The 19,163-nt window shown below is 32.8% G+C and overlaps 1 protein-coding gene across 1 annotated transcript in view; it reads right to left on the reverse strand.

Annotated features, from left to right (window-relative positions):
* Window positions 1-108: 108 nt before the first annotated feature.
* F13B (coagulation factor XIII B chain) overlaps window positions 109-19,163 on the reverse strand; it is a 28,375-nt gene continuing 9,320 nt past the window's right edge. The window contains exons 6-12 of the mRNA XM_055319325.1: window positions 16,450-16,629; window positions 16,180-16,362; window positions 14,676-14,858; window positions 10,300-10,500; window positions 9,171-9,353; window positions 4,914-5,123; window positions 109-1,681 (exon numbers count right to left, since the gene is read on the reverse strand). Coding sequence (XP_055175300.1) covers window positions 1,677-1,681; window positions 4,914-5,123; window positions 9,171-9,353; window positions 10,300-10,500; window positions 14,676-14,858; window positions 16,180-16,362; window positions 16,450-16,629 — 1,145 coding nt within the window. The 3' untranslated portion in view covers window positions 109-1,676. The remainder of the gene's footprint in view (window positions 1,682-4,913; window positions 5,124-9,170; window positions 9,354-10,299; window positions 10,501-14,675; window positions 14,859-16,179; window positions 16,363-16,449; window positions 16,630-19,163) is intronic.

Consider the following 19,163-nt stretch of genomic DNA (forward strand, 5'->3'; position numbering starts at 1 on the left):
ACCTCAGGCTTTTCCTATACACCCTCCAAAAAGTTAATCACCACCTCCTCATGCCACCACTTTACTTTGTATATGTTCCATTGTTGCATTTTTTTACACCTTCATTTATTTAGCATTTGGGGTTTACATATCGACAGCTCGTGAACCACATTGCTCACAAAATATTTTTAGATTCCCCCTCCACATAGAAAAGTCAGTAGATTGCACAATTAAAAAATCAGAACATATGGTAATACTAAATACATAGTCCTAAGACAGTTGAGCAAATCTGTTTTCTGGGATATATATAGCAGGTGTTCAATATTGTTTATGAATGGATTGATGAATTTTTCAATCAAATGAAAGTGGTGAACACTTTTCTATTGATATTTAATTTCAAGCAAATTTCAGTGTTATGGGATCCACTGTGGATAATGACTATAGAATATTAAAAGAGTGATTATGAACTCGAGGACAGTTCTGAAATATACATGTTTAACACTGAATGAATTCACATGTAATCCACATGTGAGTGGATTAGGCCTAGCTGTCCTTCATTAGAAAATTGTTACTTGGAGATTTAAAGAATGTCATCATATTGAGAAGGTCTTGAGTTAGGTGAACTAAATAGCTTCTAGATAAGAAAATGTGCTGTTCTGATAATAACAACTAGTCCTACCAGTGGTCCTAGTACCCAAGTAGTGCTATTACAGTGCTTATGAATGAACCCTAATAACAATTAGACATATAACTGTTAATCAAATCAGAAAGTGACACTGTGAGTATAAAAAGTCTTCAACAGGCCTTGGTAATACTGACAATGTCAGGCTGCAGGACTGATTTTTGATGTTATAATCTGCATCATTCCAACAATTACTTGAAAGTGCAAAATATAAAAATGGAAAGAGTTGTTATTTGTTTTTAGCCATATTCCTTGGGCAACATTTTAACATGTGGATAGTTCACCAATTCAAAATTTAATTATTAACCTTTAAGCTAATACTACAGTTATTTTTTTTTTTTTAAAGATTTTACTTATTTATTCATGAGAGACACAGAGAGGCAGAGACACAGAGAGAGAAGCAGGCTCCTTGCAGGGACTCAATCCCAGGACCCTGGGATCATGACCTGAGCCAAAGTTAGACACTCAACCACTGAGTCACCCAGGCACCCCTACAACTAATTTTTAAGGTTCTTTACGTTTAGAAAGTGTAAAGGGAAGTCTCTTCTGTATTTAATAAAGTAAATCTTCCAATAAGATGTATAGTTTCTTATCTCTAGTGTGTTTGGTTCTTTAATAGTGACGTAAAGATTGAATTAAGAGTAACAGAAAACCTTAATATTAATGAATATGATAAGGACAAATATCTCGAAGGTAACAATATATCACAATGAATGGATATTAGGAAACAAACATTTTGACGTATGGATCAATCTTTTTAACAGATGGAAAACATGCAATAAAGGTTAAGTTACATGTCAATTCAGTCAAACTGGGAAGGAAACATGTTCTGGCTTATTTATAAATAAAAAATATTTGACATAGACAATTTATATTTAAATCTTCAAGCAAGCTAAAACTTAGAGATTTGTAATTTTTCTTCTAAAAATTATGTTTTGTAAAGGATTTAATGAGGTGATATGCCATTCTTCTTTCTGCCATATATTTTATGTCCTTCAGGGTTGTTGATAAGACATCATCCTTGATGAGAAAGAGAGAAGAAGGAAGAGAGATTTTTGAAATAAGCAACATTTCTGGTTAAGTATTTATTATAATCTCAGAGCTTCAATATTTCATATAATTAGTCATTGTTTTAGCTAGTTATGGATAAAAGCAAGTAGATAGACTTGGTAAATTATACCACCAATTCCTTTTTAAAAATTCAGTGCCATTTGATACAATAATACAATTTTTAAACAATTTTTTCTAAGTCATTTACCTCTTTTTCTTTTTGAAATGAGAAATCTGAGATACATCACAACACATAAATACATATAAAATTTTTCTATCCTGATTTTACCATAGTTAAAAAATTTTAGAGTTTTTTACCCATGAGTGTTTTATGAATATTTTTTACAGACTATTCAAAGTATTTAAAAAGTTGCCCTTTTATTGTTCATGTCATTTTGTTCATTGTTCATAATGATCAGAACAAAACCACGTACACTTTGCATTCAGTTATTTCTATAATATTCTTAATTGAACATAAAATACAATTTCCATTTTATACTATATCTTTAAAAGTGTCAAAATCCTAATCCTATAAAGCGATTTAGATCATTTTATTGTATTATTGTAATATTTTACTAAAAACAGGATTATTCTTCATTCATACATAAAGAAATATAAAAAAGGTTATTGTTTTTCTCTGACTTATTTCACTTAGCATAATACCCTCTAGATTCACCTATGTTGTCACAAATGGCAAGATCTCATCTTTTTTATGGCTGAGTAATATTCCATTATGTATTTAATATCTTACATATCCTTCATCCATTTATCTATCAATGGACACTTGGGCTGCTTTCATATGTTGGCTATTATAAACAATACTGCAATAAACAAAAGGGTGCATATATCTTTTTGAATTACTGTTTTTGTTGGATAAATATCCTGAAATAGAATTATTGGATCATATGGTGATTCTATTTTTACTTTTTGAGAAACCTGCATATTATTTTCCAAAGCGGGTGTGCCAATTTACATTCCCATCAACAGGGCACGAGGGTTCCTTTTTCTTCACATCCTTGCCAACCCTTGATTATGTCTTCTCTTTTTCATTCTAGCCATTCTGACAAGTGGAAGGTGATATCTCATGGTTTTGATTTGCATTTGCCTGATGATTAGCACTGTTGAGCATCATTTTGTCTGTTCACGTGTCTTTGGCTATCTGTATGTCTTTTTTGGAGAAATGTCCTCTGTCCCTTTTTTAATTTATTATTTTTAAAAAATATTTATTTATTTATTTATTTACAGAGCATGAGTGGCAGGAGAAGGGGCGGAGGGAGGGGGGAAAGAGTCTGTACTGAGAATTGAGCCTAAGGGGCTCAAGCTCATGATTCTGAGATCATGACCTGAGCCAAAATCGAATGGGATCCTTGAATGACTGAGCCATCCAGGCACTGCATTTGGGGAGGCTTTTAAATTTTCCATCTATTGGGGCACCCATATGGTACAGTTGGTTGAGCATCCAACTCCTGGTTTTGGCTTAGGTAGTGATTTCAGGGTTCTGAAGTCAGGTCCCACATCAGGCTCCATGCTTAGCATGGAGTTTGCTTAGGATTCTTTCTCTCTCTCCTTGCCCCTCCCCCTTCCACTGTCTCTCAAATAAATAAATCTTTAAAAAAATAAAATTCTTCTTATATTTTGGATATTAACCTGTTATCAGATATATCCTTTGCAAATATCTTCTTCCATTTAGTGGGTTGTCTTTTTGTTGTGTCAATGGTTTCCTTTTCTATGCAGCTTTTCATTTTGATGTAGTCCTAATAGTTTATTTTTGCTTTTGTTTTTCTTCCTCAGGAGACACCTCTAGAAAAATGTTGCTAAAGCAAAAGACAAGCAAAAGACAAGTAACAACAAATAGTTGTTACTGTTTTCTTCTAGGAGTTTTATGGTTTCAGGTCTCACATTTAGGTCTTTTGCCCATTTTGAGTGTGTGTGTGTGTGTGTGTGTGTGTATCATGTAAGAAAGTGGTCCAGTTTCATTCTTTTGCATGTAGCTGTCCAGATTTCCTCTCACTATTTATTGAAAGACTTATTTTCCCCCATTGTATATCCTTGCCCCGTTTGTCGTAGATTAATTGACCATATAAAAGTATGGGTTTATTTCTAGGCTCTCTATCCTGTTCCATTTATCTATGTGTCTATTTTGTGCCAGTGCCATTCTATTTTGATTACTATATCTTGGTAGTATATTTTGAAATCTAAAATTTTGATACCTCCATTTTTGTTCTTCTTTATTCAAGATTGCTTTGGCTATTCAGGGTCTTTAAATAAATTAGACAAAGAAAAAAATACCATATGATTTCACTTATATGTGGAATCTAAAAAACAAGACAAAGAAACAAAAAGCTGACATTGATCCATAAACACAGAGAACAAACTGATGGTTTCCAGACAGGAGGAGGATAGAAGGATGGACAAAATGAGAAAAGGGGACTTAGTGAGAGATATAGGCTTCCAGTTATGGATAAGTAAGTCATGGGAATGAAAGGTACAGCATAGGGAATATAATGAATTGTATTATAATAGCGTTGCATGATGACAAATCATAGCTACCCTTGTGGTGAGCACAGCATAACAATAGAATTGTTGAATTACTGTGTTGTATGCTTGAAACTAATGTAATATTGTGTGTAAACTGTGCTCAAATAAAAACCAAAAAAGAATGAGGAAAAAACAAATAAAAAAGTATAATATATATATATATATATATTTAAATTGTCACATAAGGAAACCTTTAGTGTTTTCAAGGTCTTACACAGAAATATGTTCCTGAAAATAACAATTTTAATCATTGTTATTAATATGTTCTTCTATCAGCAGAAAGATTTGTGCAACTTTGTTTCCCATCTTTCCATCTTCCCATAACTTACACTTGTACCTAAACTGGGAAGTGGAAGAAAATGCAACTTTCTATCTCAACATATAAGTTGTTTCTCACATTTAAATATTGCACATATAAATCAATTTATTTGCCCAATTGCCAAAGTGTCACTAATATGAAATAGCAAACAACACTTCGAATTCAGACAACTCAGAAAGTTGTCAGAGTCTGCTTGGCTGAAAACAATAAAATTTTTGGTCCTATATAATGACCATAAAGTTGGAATTTTGTTGAACCTAATATCTCTGAAATTTATAACATAAAGAATCTCTTGAATAAAAATCTGAAGAAAATAACCGGTTATAGGCACTAACTTCTCCTTACCTTTGTGAATGCATCTTGGATATCTTAACTGCCCTCTGTCACATTGTACTCTGAGTTCAGATCCAATCATTGAGAACTCAGCTATATATGTATCTCTCTTACAAAGAAACTCAATATACTCGCCATGGAAAATATACGGTCTATTGTCAAAATCCCATTTCAGGAATACATTATTATTTTCCATTTCAACAAAAGATAATGTGCAAGGCTCTGAAAAATAAAAAGAAGAAAATTATCTTGACACATCTTGGCATTAACAGGGAGCATTGTGTTTCCTATTCATGATGAACTTAAAATTCCTAGGCATTAGAGCGGCAACAAAGTCAGAATTAATATTTGAGTCAGAAAATATGTTCAAAGCTCACAGAAAACAGTCTGCCATTTATCTCTGTGGTCCTGGATTTGGAAAAAGTGTATGTCCTGCTAGCACTTAGTTTTATACCATTATGGCTTTCAAGGATAGCAAACAAAAAAAGGTGTTTTTATAAAGAGCATTGATAGTTGCTAATAATTATTGAAATGATACTCTTTTTCTTATTTTTTTTCTTCAGGAAACTCAAATAAAATCTCCATGAGACAAAGTATTTGATTGTTGGATAGATTTTATGAATATGTAAAAAGAAGCTGGATTCTCAACAATGACTCAAACTCTATGACTTGATGGAGTCCAGAGGGGTTGACAGTTTCCTCCCTTTTAAATGTTTAGTTATTAAGGAATATCAATATTAGATTAAGATGATTTAAATTCTGAACATTGAAAATATTATTGTGTCCTTCCACTAATGCATTAAAACAAAAAAATAAAAGCTTAAGGTAATTATTAGTATACCCAACAAATTTCTTTGATTTTTTTCCAAAATATTGATACTTTCAAAATGTCAAGTTATTTCAGGAAATGGAGTGTGTCCTTATTTGCCTCCTGGATGACATAGCACCAAACAGTAGGCCCTGAGGTAGGTTAAAGGTCCAGAGTTATTAATAGAACATATGAATCATACAACTGTAAAACATTAACAAACATCTTTTTTCAATATTTTTAGTATTTATTGAATCTCAGTGTGTCAGATGTTATGCTAGCAGTTCTATAGATAGAATAGGAATGAACAAAAATAATCAGAAAGACTAAAAGAATCTTTATAGTTACTGCAAAATATCTTTGGAAATGAGGTCAAATGGCACTATAATTTAAAATGCCAAAAAAAAATGCCATGGTTCTACAAAACATGAAATTTTCATTAAAACAAGTTAAAAATTAATTCATGGACCTTCTGTTTTCAGCTATGACAAAATAGCTTATATCAGACCAGCACTTCTACTAAAAACTAGAAAATCTGAAAACAGACATGAAGCAAGTATTTCAAGGCAGAAGAGAATTTCTAAGGCAATCAGTACTCAAGATGCGAAGGTTCTGGTTAAAGCTCATCCAGATGAGTCTAACATTCTGTGTGGCATTTTGCTCTTGGAGCATTTGTTGATTCTCAGCATGAGCTGAGAGACTGTAGAGAATGGTCAACAGCAAACATAGAGCTAGCAGAGCTTTTGGAAATCTCCCATTGTTGAGGATAGAAAATTGGAAATTTAGATCAGCTATGACAGTCAGGACTTGAGGGGTCAAGGACTCAGGAATGGGAGGTGCAGAGAATGAACACGGTACTCTGCACTGGCTTTTCCCTTGAAGCATTTGCCTATTCTTGACTTGCAGAAAGAGAGAGGATAAAGAGCCAAGCAGAAAGTCAAGAAGGAGGAAACTTGTCTAACACCAAACTCTTAGTGAAGAGCCCTCGGGGTTATATTCTATTAGTAGGGGTGAACAAAGGTCTGAAGATACGATTAGAAAACGCTTCATCTCTAGTTAGAGTAAGGCCAATTTCCCCTACTCTATGAGCTGGAAGGAGATGAGTATTCTCTGGAACAAGATGACATCATTGCTGCAAACTTCTAAAATTTTCCATACATAATATTTGATACTTAATCAACTGTTAACAGAAAAAGCAAAAAAATAGGCTAGAAATAGAAACAGGTCTCCAGATGATTCACATAATGGAGTCTGCAAGCAAGGACTTAAAGATAAGTGTGATTAACATGGTGAAGAAGTAGATGTTAAGATAGTCTTTCATCAGACAACTGAAATATACAAAAAAGAAAGTATAAAGTGGGCATTCTAGAAATACAAGGATATTGAGAGCTCAGTGGATGAGTTTAAAGCAGATTGGACACATCCAAAGGAAGGATTAATGAATTGGAAGATATATCAATAAAAAATTGCCAAATGGAAACAAAGAGAAGATAAAAGTTAGATAACTTTCTTTCTAGACCTTTGAAAAATCAAGCCACAGATTCAAGAAGTGCTACCAACTTGAAGAATGAAATGCTTGGAGAAATGCACATGAAGGCCCCACATAAATAGCCTACTGAAAATAAAGGGGAAAAAAAAATCTCAAAACCAGTAGAGTACAAAAAGAAACCTAGTTTCGAAGAAGTACCACTAAGAATGGCATTTACTAACAAAAACTATAAAATACAGAAAAGAATAAAATGACATCTTTTAAAGCATGGAAAGAAAAAGAGAATCAATCAATCTATCCCTAGTAAAATTACTCTTCATAAGTCAAGGAAAATAAAGAAATTTGTAGACAAACAAAAACTGAGAAAATAATAAAGAAATATTTTTCAGGCATATGGAAAATGATCCCTATCAGAAATAGTGAAAAACAGGAGAAAATGAGAAAAAAAATCACTGAAAAATATATAAATAAATCTAAAAGATTATTTTTGGACAACCTAATATTCATTGTGTCTTTGGGACTTAAACTATATGTAGAATGAGAATGCATGACACAGTAATAAAAAAAAGTGGGAAGGGTAAATCAAGATAAAATGTTCTGGGTCCTAGAAAAGTGGTAAAAGTACTAATTTATATTCAACTGTAATAAATCATGGTTAATTATGTAGTCTCAGTGATAACAGTAAAAGGAAGGCAAGAGGAAAGTATAATTGACAAGGTAGTAGAGAGTGGAATGCTATAAAAAGAATTTATTTACCCAGAAGAAAGAAAAGAGAGAGAGAGAGAGAGAGAAAAGAATACAGAATAGATAGGTTATATATCTAGTATAGTAAGATGGTAGTTATAAACCAAAATTTATCAGTATTTATCTTAATATGTATAAGGACTCAATAGTCTACTCTAAGAGGAAAGATTGTCAGACTGAATAAGTATGCTTTAAAATAAACTGTGTTTTAAAGAAACTCCCTCTACCCCTGCTTCCCCTCCTTTGTGTGCTCTCTCTCTCTAAAATAATAAACAAATCTTTTCTAAAAAACCCCAAAATTCTAAAAAAAAAAAAGTTATAGACCCTTAGCAAAACAGTCAAGAAAGAAAGAGATACATCTTAATAGCAGTAATAACAAAGACATACCACTAAAGGCATTAAAATGAATGTAAAAGGATGTTGTGAACAACATTATGTCAACAAATTTGACAATTTAGATATTACAGACAAATTCTTATAAGCCACCCTATCAAAACTGAGAGATGTCAGGATCTTTCCTCAAAGAAAACTCTATGCTCAAATGGCATGTTTGGTGGATTCTTGCATTATCAAGGAAGAAATGGTACCAATCTATATTTTAAATTTAATTTTAAAATATTTATAACCCTATAATTAAAGATGAATTATTGAAAATTTTACTTGTCAGCTTGGAAAACAAGATATCCATTGCCTCTTCTACCCAGTATTATACTCAAGTCCAAGCTGGTGAAATAAGTTAGTAAATAAGTCAGAAATGGAAAAAAATATTTTCTTTTTATTTAAAGATCTGCCTTTTTATTCCTCCTGAGAATCTTGGTAGATACTGTTACTTCTACTCAGATGCTTCACTAATAAGGCATAACTTGCTTCAACTTTTTATCTTTATTTCCCCATTGTACTCATATTTTCTATTATAGTATCGATCACACAGAATGATAACTGTCAACACATGTATCCACACCACTATGGCTTGTTCATTTAATAGCCCCATACAACACCAGTAACTGGTGTGTGGTTTGTATTTAAGAAATATTTGTTAGGGCAGGCTGGACTATAGTTATTTATTATCTATAGGAAAGAATAGAAACCAGTGATGAAATAAGTATACTGATAACACAAATATAGCAAACTAAGCATTATAATAGTGTTATATCAACTAACAGAAAATAGAAAGTGAACAAAATATGGTTTTATTTTATTAAATAGGTGGATATTTCACAGTACATACCTAAACACGATGGTGGTGTAGTCCACATTCCCTCTAAACAATAGGACTCCCTAGACCCTTCAAGGAAATGGTGATCAAAACATCTGTATTCTACCGAGGAACCGTTTTCATAGATGCCTAATGTCGAACTAATTATGACTCCATTTTTAATAAGTGGAGGAGCTCCACATGTTCCTTTAGATTCTGCAAAAATGATTTAAAAATATACAATGAATTTTTATAATAAACCTCTAATACTTTAATAATTGCTACAGAAATAAAATAAGATAGGGACACATGGGTGGCTCAGTTGGTTAAGCACAGATTCTTGATTTCAGCTCAGGTCATGATCTCAGGGGTGTGGAATTAACCCCATCTGGGGCTTCGTGCTCAGTATGGAGTCTGCTTGAGGATTTCTCTCCCTCTGCCCCAGCCCTCTCCACAATATGTCTCTCTCTCTAAAATAAATAATCTTTTAAAAAAGAAATAAAATGAGATATTTCATGTAAAAACATTTTTAAGTAGCTGTCAGTTTTTAAATAATTGAGAGCATAGTTCTACAATAACTTCATACTATAAAAGTGATTATTACGGTTACAATTTTATTTATAATATTGAAATACATATGTAAAACTGGCAAAGTATTAATGATCATGATCTTATTTTTCTTTTTCTATCTAATCAAAAGTGGAAATGTATGAAGCCCCTTTGAAGCCATGCTTTTTGTATGCATCCTCTTCCATTTTTTTCTTATTAAAAGTAATAAAATAGTTCCATATCCAAGGAGAATACGGAATCTCTAAATCTGCATCAAGCCCTTTTCTGAAACAATACTGTCCAGCAAACCCCAAGAAAAGCAATGTTTTCCAGAGTTGTTGACTGTTCACATTAGGGGTATCGGTCCTCTGATAGTCTGGTGATATCTATAAGACCTACTAATTTCTCTCTTCATAAAATTGACTTATTGGAATTAAAAGATGTCAGCAATGTCATCCTACTTAAGTGTATGTGCTTATTGGATATTGATCAGATCATTTCCAATTTATAGAGTAGAAGATGATGATGTTGAGTTGCATAGGGTCTTTCATATACTTTGAACTCAAGTGGTAATATTGATCACCTGATAAATTGTCAGAAAGCACTGTTTTACCTTTTCTAATACATAAAGGATATCTCACTTCTCCTCTATTGCACTGTACAGACAATTCAGACAATGAGTTTGATGGAGATAAGTCATATCCTTGTTTACATACAAAATCTATTAAATCTCCGTGTAGGACCTTTCCTTCATACTTCCACTTCATCTCTATGTTATTTCTGTACATGTGATCCACGTTAATAGTACACGGCTCTGTAAAACAAAATAGTCTTTTAAATTATTTACTTATTTGGCAAATATAAAGCTTAATATATTTTTAAAATGAAAAATTTGACAGGTATCAAAAGCAATGTTTTATATTTAACATTATTAAAACTCCTCACACATATACATAAGAAACACTGTATTCCTAACAAATGAATTTATACATTTTTCTTATTATTGTTATATTATAAATTAAAACCATTTAATTTGAACATTAAAAAATATTGTTTAAGGGGCACCTGGGTGGCTAAGTCAGTTAACTGTCTGCCTTTAGCTCGATTTGTGATTCCGGGGTCCTGGGATCAAAGCCTGCATCAGGCTCCCCCCTTGGCAGGGAATCTATTTCTTCCTCTCCCTCTACCACTCCCCCTGCTTGTGCTCTATCTCTCACTTTTAAATGAATGAATGAATAAATAAATAAAATTTTTTAAAAAGTCAATAGAATAAAGAATAATAATTCTAAAAAATATATTGTTTAAATTATGAGAGACACACTTTAGACCTAAAAGTGAAATGATACAAAAAGATACACCATGCAAATAGAAGAAAAAAAAAGCCAGGTAGCAATACTTATATTGGACAAAAGAGACTTTAAAACAAAGACTGTAACAAGAGATCAAGAAGCACTGTCTAATCATAATGATAAATCATTCCAACAAGAGCATATAACAACTGTAAATATATATGCTATGCATCCCAAAAAAGTCTAGCTTTACACCTAAAGGAGCACTCCCCCTGCAAAAAAAAAAAAAGCCCAAGATTAGTAGAAGGAAAAAAATAATAAAGACCAGAGGAGAAATACAAGATACAGAAACTAGAAAGAAAGAAAGAAAGAAAGAAAGAAAGAAAGAAAGAAAGAAAGAAAGAAAGAAAAGATCAGTGACACCAGGAGCTCTTCCTTTGAAAAGATAAACAAAATTGATAAGCCTTTAGCTAGACTCATCAAGAAAAAAAGAGAGAACAAAAATACATAAAACTAGAAACAAAAGAGAAGTAAAAACTGACACCACAGAAACAAAAATAAGAGAATCCTACAAAAAATTATATGCTACCAAATTGGACAACCTAAAAGAAATAGATAAATTCCTAGGAACATAATCTTCCAAAACTGAATCAGGAAGAAATAGAAAATCTGAATTGACCAATTGCTAGTAACAATATTGTATTGGTAATTAAAAAAAAACCTCCCAACAAAAGTCCAGGACAAGATGGATTCATAGGCAAATTCTATTAAACATTTAAAGAAGTGTTAATATCTATTCTCCTCAAATTATTCCAAAACATAAAAGAAGAAAGTGCGGTTCCAAATATATTCTACAAGGCCAGGATCACCATGATACCAGAACTAGACAGATACTATGAAAAAAAGATAACTACAGGCCAATATCCCTGGTGAACATAGATGCAAAAATCCTCAACAAATTATTAACAAGCTGTATTCCACTACACATTAAAAAATTCATTACCATGATCAAGTGGAATTTATTTTGGAGATGCAAGGATGTTTCAATAGTCATAAATCAATCAATGTAATATACCACATCAACAAAACAAGGATAAAAACCATCTGATCATCTCAGTAGATGCAAAAAAAAGCATTTAACAAATCACCATCTACTCATTATAAACACACTCAATAGAGTGGTTTAGAGGGAGCGTACCTCAACAAAATAAAGGCCATATATGATAAACTCACAGCTAACATAATACTTGGTGGTGAAAAATGGAAAGCTTTTCCTCTAAGACCAGGAACAAGACAAAGATGTTCATTCTTACTACTTTTATTCAACGTAGCACTGAAAGTTCTAGCCACAGCGATTAGAGGAAAAAAAAAAAAGAAAGAAAGAAAAAGAAAAGAAATTAAAAAAAAAGAAAAAGAAAAAGAAAAGAAACAAAAGACATTCAAATTGATAAGGAAAAAGTTAAACTGTCACTATATGCAGATGACATGATACTATACACAAAAATCCTAAAGACTCCATTAAAAAACTATTAAAAGTAAAAAATGAATTCAGTAAAATTGTAGGATACAAAATTAATAGACATCAATTGCATTTCTATGCACCAAATCAAATATATTAATTTGATATATATAAGCATATATTATTAATATATTAATTATATCAAATAAAAATAAACTCAATTGATCAGTATTTAAATAAGCCAAATTATAATAGTTTTAACTGTTGGATTAACAATATATGAAGATTAAAATAATCAAGTTGACAAGGATTAAGAAAACTATTACTTTAATCCACTGATGATAGAGTCAAAAATCAGATTAACTTTCTGAAGGACAATTTGGCAATTAACAGAAAAATAATTAAAATTCCAGATATTTTTGATCCAGAAATTCTTCTTTAGAAAAAACAAAAAAACAAAATAAAATGTGAAATAAATACATAATTTTAAAAATGAAAAAATAGGGCATCCCTGGGTGGCTCAGCGGTTTAGCACCTGCCTTCGGCCCAGGGCATGATCCTGGAGTCCCCGGATCAAGTCCCATGTCAGGCTCCCTGCATGGAGCCTGCTTCTCCCTCTGCCTGTGTCTCTGCTTCTCTCTCCGTGTGTCTCTCATGAATAAATAAATAAAATCTTTAAAAATAAAAAAATAAAAATGAAAAAATAAAGGACTTTTTAAATGTGCAGACATTTTAGTACAAAATGTAGTGTTTCGAATATAAAAATGTGGAAAACACATTAAACTTCCACAAAAAGTGATTAATTTAATTATGGCATAGCTGCATTATGGAATACTATGCAGCTATTAAAATGTATATTGTAGAAGTTTATCAAACTTTGTTCATAATATAGTTTGTGGGGAGAAAAACCGAGTTACATAGCCACTCATGACAGCATATATTTTTTTGTAAATGTGTTGTGTGTGTGTACAAAAGGTTTGTAAAACCATTATCTAAGTCATTAACAGCAAGTTTCAATTCAAGTTACTGATATTTTCTGTTTTCTTCTAGTTGCTTCTATATATTATTTTTTTGGTAAATAACAATAACTTGCACTTATAGTTTGAAAGGCTGTTATTTTTAATTAAAATGACTATTTTATTTTAACTTAGAGAAAATTTATGATACCATTACCTATTTGTGAAAGTCTGAATGTAACAAGTTCATTGCAACTGTAGTGACCAACTACATCACTTTTAAATGTAGTCTTGACTAGAAAAGTTTAAAAATGAGGCAAATCTATAGGCTTGAAATAAAAGGTGAATATTATGTGCTTAAAGTTATCTCAACTTAGATAATTATTTTGATAGCTCCTTTAAGTCTCCACTTAAACATTAATGTTAATTACACCATGTCTTAATCCAAAATATATTTAAAGTAATCACAAACATGTTCTTATTTGCTCAACAAAATAGAACAAAGGTAACCATTCAAGTGAGGAATTGACAGCTGAGAAAGCTATTAACAATACTCTCCACTAAGGAAAGAACTGGATTGATTATTCTCTCCAACATAACATTCTGGAGACAATATAGGGAGAGATGATGAGGATTATAATAAGGCGAAATTTCAGTTAGGAGAAAACACAAAAAGTAATCAGTCACAAAAATGTGAATCTATTGAAATGCCACTGAAATGCACACTTAAAAATAGCTAGCATGGTGAAGTTTTGTTGTTCATATTTTACCACAATTTTTTAAAAAGCAGTAGTTAAGAACTAATGTAGTTTTAGAACCTATGATATTATATGTTCTGTTTACAGTAATGAGAAGAGAAAACACTTGGGGAAAAGGATTTATACAAAAATCCTCATTCCCATGCTATATAAAATGTTATATAAAAATCACATAAAATACAAACATAATGGTAAAGGAAATTCAATGGGTTGTTATAAAAGGAATAAGCTCTAGGATCTAATGTACATAATGACACCTAGAGTTAACAATATTCTTTTGAATACGGGAATGTTGCCAAGAGAGTAGATCTTAAATGCATTCTCATAATGATAAGATCATTGGTAGTACAACTATGACAATGTCAAGTGAAGGGAATGTTAATTAGCCTTATTGTAGTACTCATTTCAAAACATATATGTATATCAACTCATTGCCTCATATACCTTAAATTCATGTTATCTATCACTTGTATCTAAATAAAGCTGGAAAAAAATTTTTTAAATATATAATGTGTTCTCTGTCTTACCTAAGCAAATAGGTGGGGATGACCATTCTCCTTGTTCACAATGAGATACTTTTGCTCCACTCAATAAGTAGTATTCGTTGCATCTATATTCCACTGAGGATCCTGTTGTGTAGCTTGCTAATAATCCATCAACGACAGCCCCATTTATTACATTAGGTGGAGGCTTACAATTCTCAATATTTTCTAAGGAAAGAGGTTATTTTCAAATTAATATGAACTTATAACAACATAATGATATCATATAGTTATCCATACTACCGTTCTTCAATATTTGTATTATATTATTCAGGACAATTGATTTCTAAATTTTCCAGAAATAAGAAAAATGCTATTCAGCCCAAATATTTTAAAAATTTGCTAAGTAAGGGACACCCAGGTGACTCAGTGGTTGAGCATCTGCCTTTGCCTCAGGGCATGATCCTGGAGTCCCAGGATCAAGTCCCACATCAGGCTTCCTGCATGGAGCCTGCTTCTCCCTCTGCCTATGTCTCTGCCTCTCTCTCTGTGTGTCTCTCATGAATAAAGAAATAAAATATTTTTAAAAAATTTACTAAGTAAGAATAAACAGCCATTTGCCTAAACATGCAAACATATGCATATTTGTCACTTTTCTTGCTTATGAAGGAATCATGATACAAATATTATTAAAATGTGTAGAAAGATAAACAATAACCTGAGGATTATGGTCAATTCTAAAACTATCCTTTGTCATTATCCACTTTTACTTTTTAATTCTCATTCTTTTCATCTCAGATCTCAGTCAATCCATGGATGAAATTTTCCACTTTTTCTCTCTTTATTTCTTCTCTTACTCTGCTTGTTTCTTTAGCATCCTTAATAGCATTTCTCTCATGTAACAAGTAAATCTTAAGTAAACATCTTTGTGAAGATCTTTCTAGGAGAGATCAAGAAATAAGAAGGATGATGGGAAGAGTAGCACATAGCCTGGCAACATAGCCTGGTTGCAGCATAGCCTGGTTGTGCATGTCAGTAAAACAAAAGACCAGGGAAAGGTCTCAGAAGGGTGTAGGCTTCAGACTGGCCAGATGCATAAGCAATATCAGAAGGACTGACTCAAAGGCAGGAACAGAGTGCCTTAGTGTAACTTTGTAGGACATGAAGGGAGAGGAAGTAGAGCATGATCATGGCCAGTTTCGCAATCCAGAGTTACTTATGTGCTTTCATTTAAAGCTCGGGTCAAAAAAAAAATAAAAATAAAAATAAAAAATAAAGCTCAAGTCATAGTGTCAAACAGGTCAGATAACAATACTTAGCACTATTGTACATTCAAAATTCTTTTTAGTTTCCCAATTCTTTATATTGGGTTAAATTCTAAGATGGCTGCATATACGGAAAAAAAAGTAGCAGAGTAGGTGCTGAATCAATGTATTTTTTAACCTTTCTAAACATTAGTCTCTTGCTAAAAGTATTTGGATTGAATAACAAGAATGACAGATTTTATGCAACAGGCTTAGCTATTTGCTGGTAAATCGAGCATACATACCAATGCACTCAGGAGGACGTGTCCACTTTCCACGTTTACAAGTAATTTCTGTGGATCCACGGAGATGATACCCACTTTTACATTCATATGCCACTTTATCCCCATTGTAATAAATCGTAGAGTTCAGGTTTGCTGCACCATTCTCAATGAAGGGTGGATTCCCACAGGCTGTCTTCTTTTCTTCTGAAAAGAGACAAATTAAGGAAAAAAGACCATTTAGCTACACATGCAGACTTCATTTTAGGGAAAGCTTATTAAGGTGTTGCTAACCAATGCATTTCGGAGGTTCTGTCCACTTTCCATTTTCACAACGTATTTCTTCTGATCCTTGTATCTCAAAATTAAGCTCACATTCTACATGAACTGTTTCTCCATGACGGTAAGTTGTTGAATGTGTTTGGATTTTGGAGTTTAGAGGCAGAGGTGGAGGAGGACATCGATTTCTTCTTCCTTATATAGAAAAATCACCATATTTAGCCATATAATTACAAAACTATAATAGGTAGATTTAATAAGCACATTCTATAAGCCAAGTACCATAGGAAGTATGGAAGACAGATCCTAGGGTCACCTCCTTGAGCTCCACTTTTGATGTTCACTGTTGATGTTCACTTCCTTGTGTGATAACCCTCCAAGTAAGCAGGAATTGTGACTTGCTTCTAACCAGCAAATGCCGCAAAGATGATGGGATGTATGTGATTATGTAGCGTGATAGGCAACATAGTACAATAAGGCCATTTTTGCTGAGACACTCTCTTCTTGCTGATTCTGATAAAAAGGCAAGCTCCCACATTATAAGCCCCCAAATGGGGAAGGCAAAAAGGCAACAGGCAGAATACTGCCTCCAGCTGGCAGCCAGGAAGAAATTGAGACTTGCAGTTCAGCCATCTGCAAAGCACTCAATGCTACCAAAAACCACGAGTTTGAAAGCAGATTCTTCCCCAGTCAAGCCTCACATGAGACTGAAGCCCCAGCTGACACTTTAATTGCAGTCTTGTCCAGCAGGAATGCAGAGGAGCCAGATAATCTGTGCTCAAATCCCTGATCTACAGAAATTGTGAAATAACACAAGTGTGCTGTTTTAAGCTGCTAAACTTGTAATAGCATTGTTATGCACCAATAGGAAACCAAAAAAGCAAGCAAATTAAAACAGCATTCATTATCTCCTCTAATCCTAAAATAGCTTTATTAAGCAGGGACAATTCTTTTTCTCATATTATAGATAAATAAAATAAAACTTCTGAGGTAGGTAAATTAACTATTAAGTGGTGGATCTGTTCTTGTACCTATGTCTATATGATTGAAATAAAATCTCCTGTTCTTAACGATTCTACATCATAGATGGTGTTCATTTCCTTTCAAAGGAATGTTGGGAAAAATCATTACAATTAAGTGTTTTAAAATAACACAAATTTGTTCTTACAGTTCTGGAAGCCAGAAGTCCAGAATCAGTTTCATTGGGCTAAAATCAAGTTGTCAGGAGAGCTGCATTCCTTCTGGAAGCTTTATAAATCAGGTTCTCTGCCTTTTCAAACTTCTGGAGGTTGCTTGCATTCCTGGGCACATGACCTTTTCTCCTGTTGCTCCAACCTCTTGTTTCTGGTCCATTGTCACATCTCTATTCCTCTTCTGTAGTCAAATTTCCTTCTGCCTCCTACATTTAGAGCCTACATGGATAATCCCAGAAATTATTCCTACCTCTAGATACCTACCTTTATCACATGTGCAAAGTCCTTTTTGCCATATCAGTAAGGTAACTCAATGGTTCCAGAGATTAGGATATAATTTATTATTATTCAGCCAACTGCACTGCCTACCCTACATTTAATGACTATTTACTAGAGAAAATAACAGGCACATTGGCATGCTGACTAATTGGGTGGGGAGGGTGGAGTAGATTTTAAGTAGCTTGCTATTTATTTCTGGAATAACACGTTACAGATAATTTGCTAACAATTTTTTCCTCTACTATTAGACCAAAGCTCTTGAGCAGGACTGGAAAATTAAAAACAAAAACATCGAAGTTAGGATCATCCTGGGCAATCCCATCTCATACTCGTGGTCATCTTCCTTTTTCACCTCTCCTAGCATCTGTTAAAAATCTTCATCCTCTCTTCCAAGTTCCACTTTCTTGTCTTCCTCTTGTCTACCAATAATGACTATTTTCTATATTACAGGGAAAATAGAAGCTATCAAGACCTTTACCTCTCCCCATTCCCAATTCTCAAACTCCTTCAATTCAAATATTTTCCATTACTTCCAAAAATGCTATCCCACACCATATCAATCAAACCCTTCCATGTTTGGTCAAATACTTTATACATGACTTTATCATATTTGTCACATTGTGTCAATTACTCTTTCAAATCAGTTCTCTCTGCTAGGCTTGGATCTCCTTCATATCTCACTGTAGCTATGTTTAAATGACTCTTGAATTGTTGTCTTCCAATGGGTGATCATACTATCTGCTTGTACATGTCCAGTGATAGAAACTTACCATAGACATTACATTTTAGTATATCTCTTAATTGAGGACCAAATTTTTCATTTTTACTCTGGGTAATATTCTGTTGATTTTTCTGTTCTTTACCCCCATCATTTTGAAGACTGTATATTCATATCAGGAAATATGTATCTAAATAAGAAAGAACCCTCAGAAAGCTGCCAGCTTGGGATAACTGAATCTAATAATTCCCAATAAATAAAATTTATTTATTATAATAAAGAGTTTAAAAGTTATAACCACTCTACAAACTAATACAAAATTCAAGATTTCTTCAGATTAAATATTGCTGAAAATATATAGCAATGATTTGAAAGACCATATTTATTTTTAAAAATAGCACTCAGCATAATACCCTCTAGTTCCATCCACATCATTGCAAATGGCAAGCATAAGTCAGTCAGAGAAAGACAAATACCATATGATTTCACTCATATGTGGAATTTAAGAAACAAAATAAGTGAACATAGGGGAAGCAAAG

This window comes from Nyctereutes procyonoides, unplaced genomic scaffold, assembly GCF_905146905.1.
Source record: "Nyctereutes procyonoides isolate TBG_1078 unplaced genomic scaffold, NYPRO_anot_genome, whole genome shotgun sequence".
Classification (NCBI taxonomy): domain Eukaryota; kingdom Metazoa; phylum Chordata; class Mammalia; order Carnivora; family Canidae; genus Nyctereutes; species Nyctereutes procyonoides.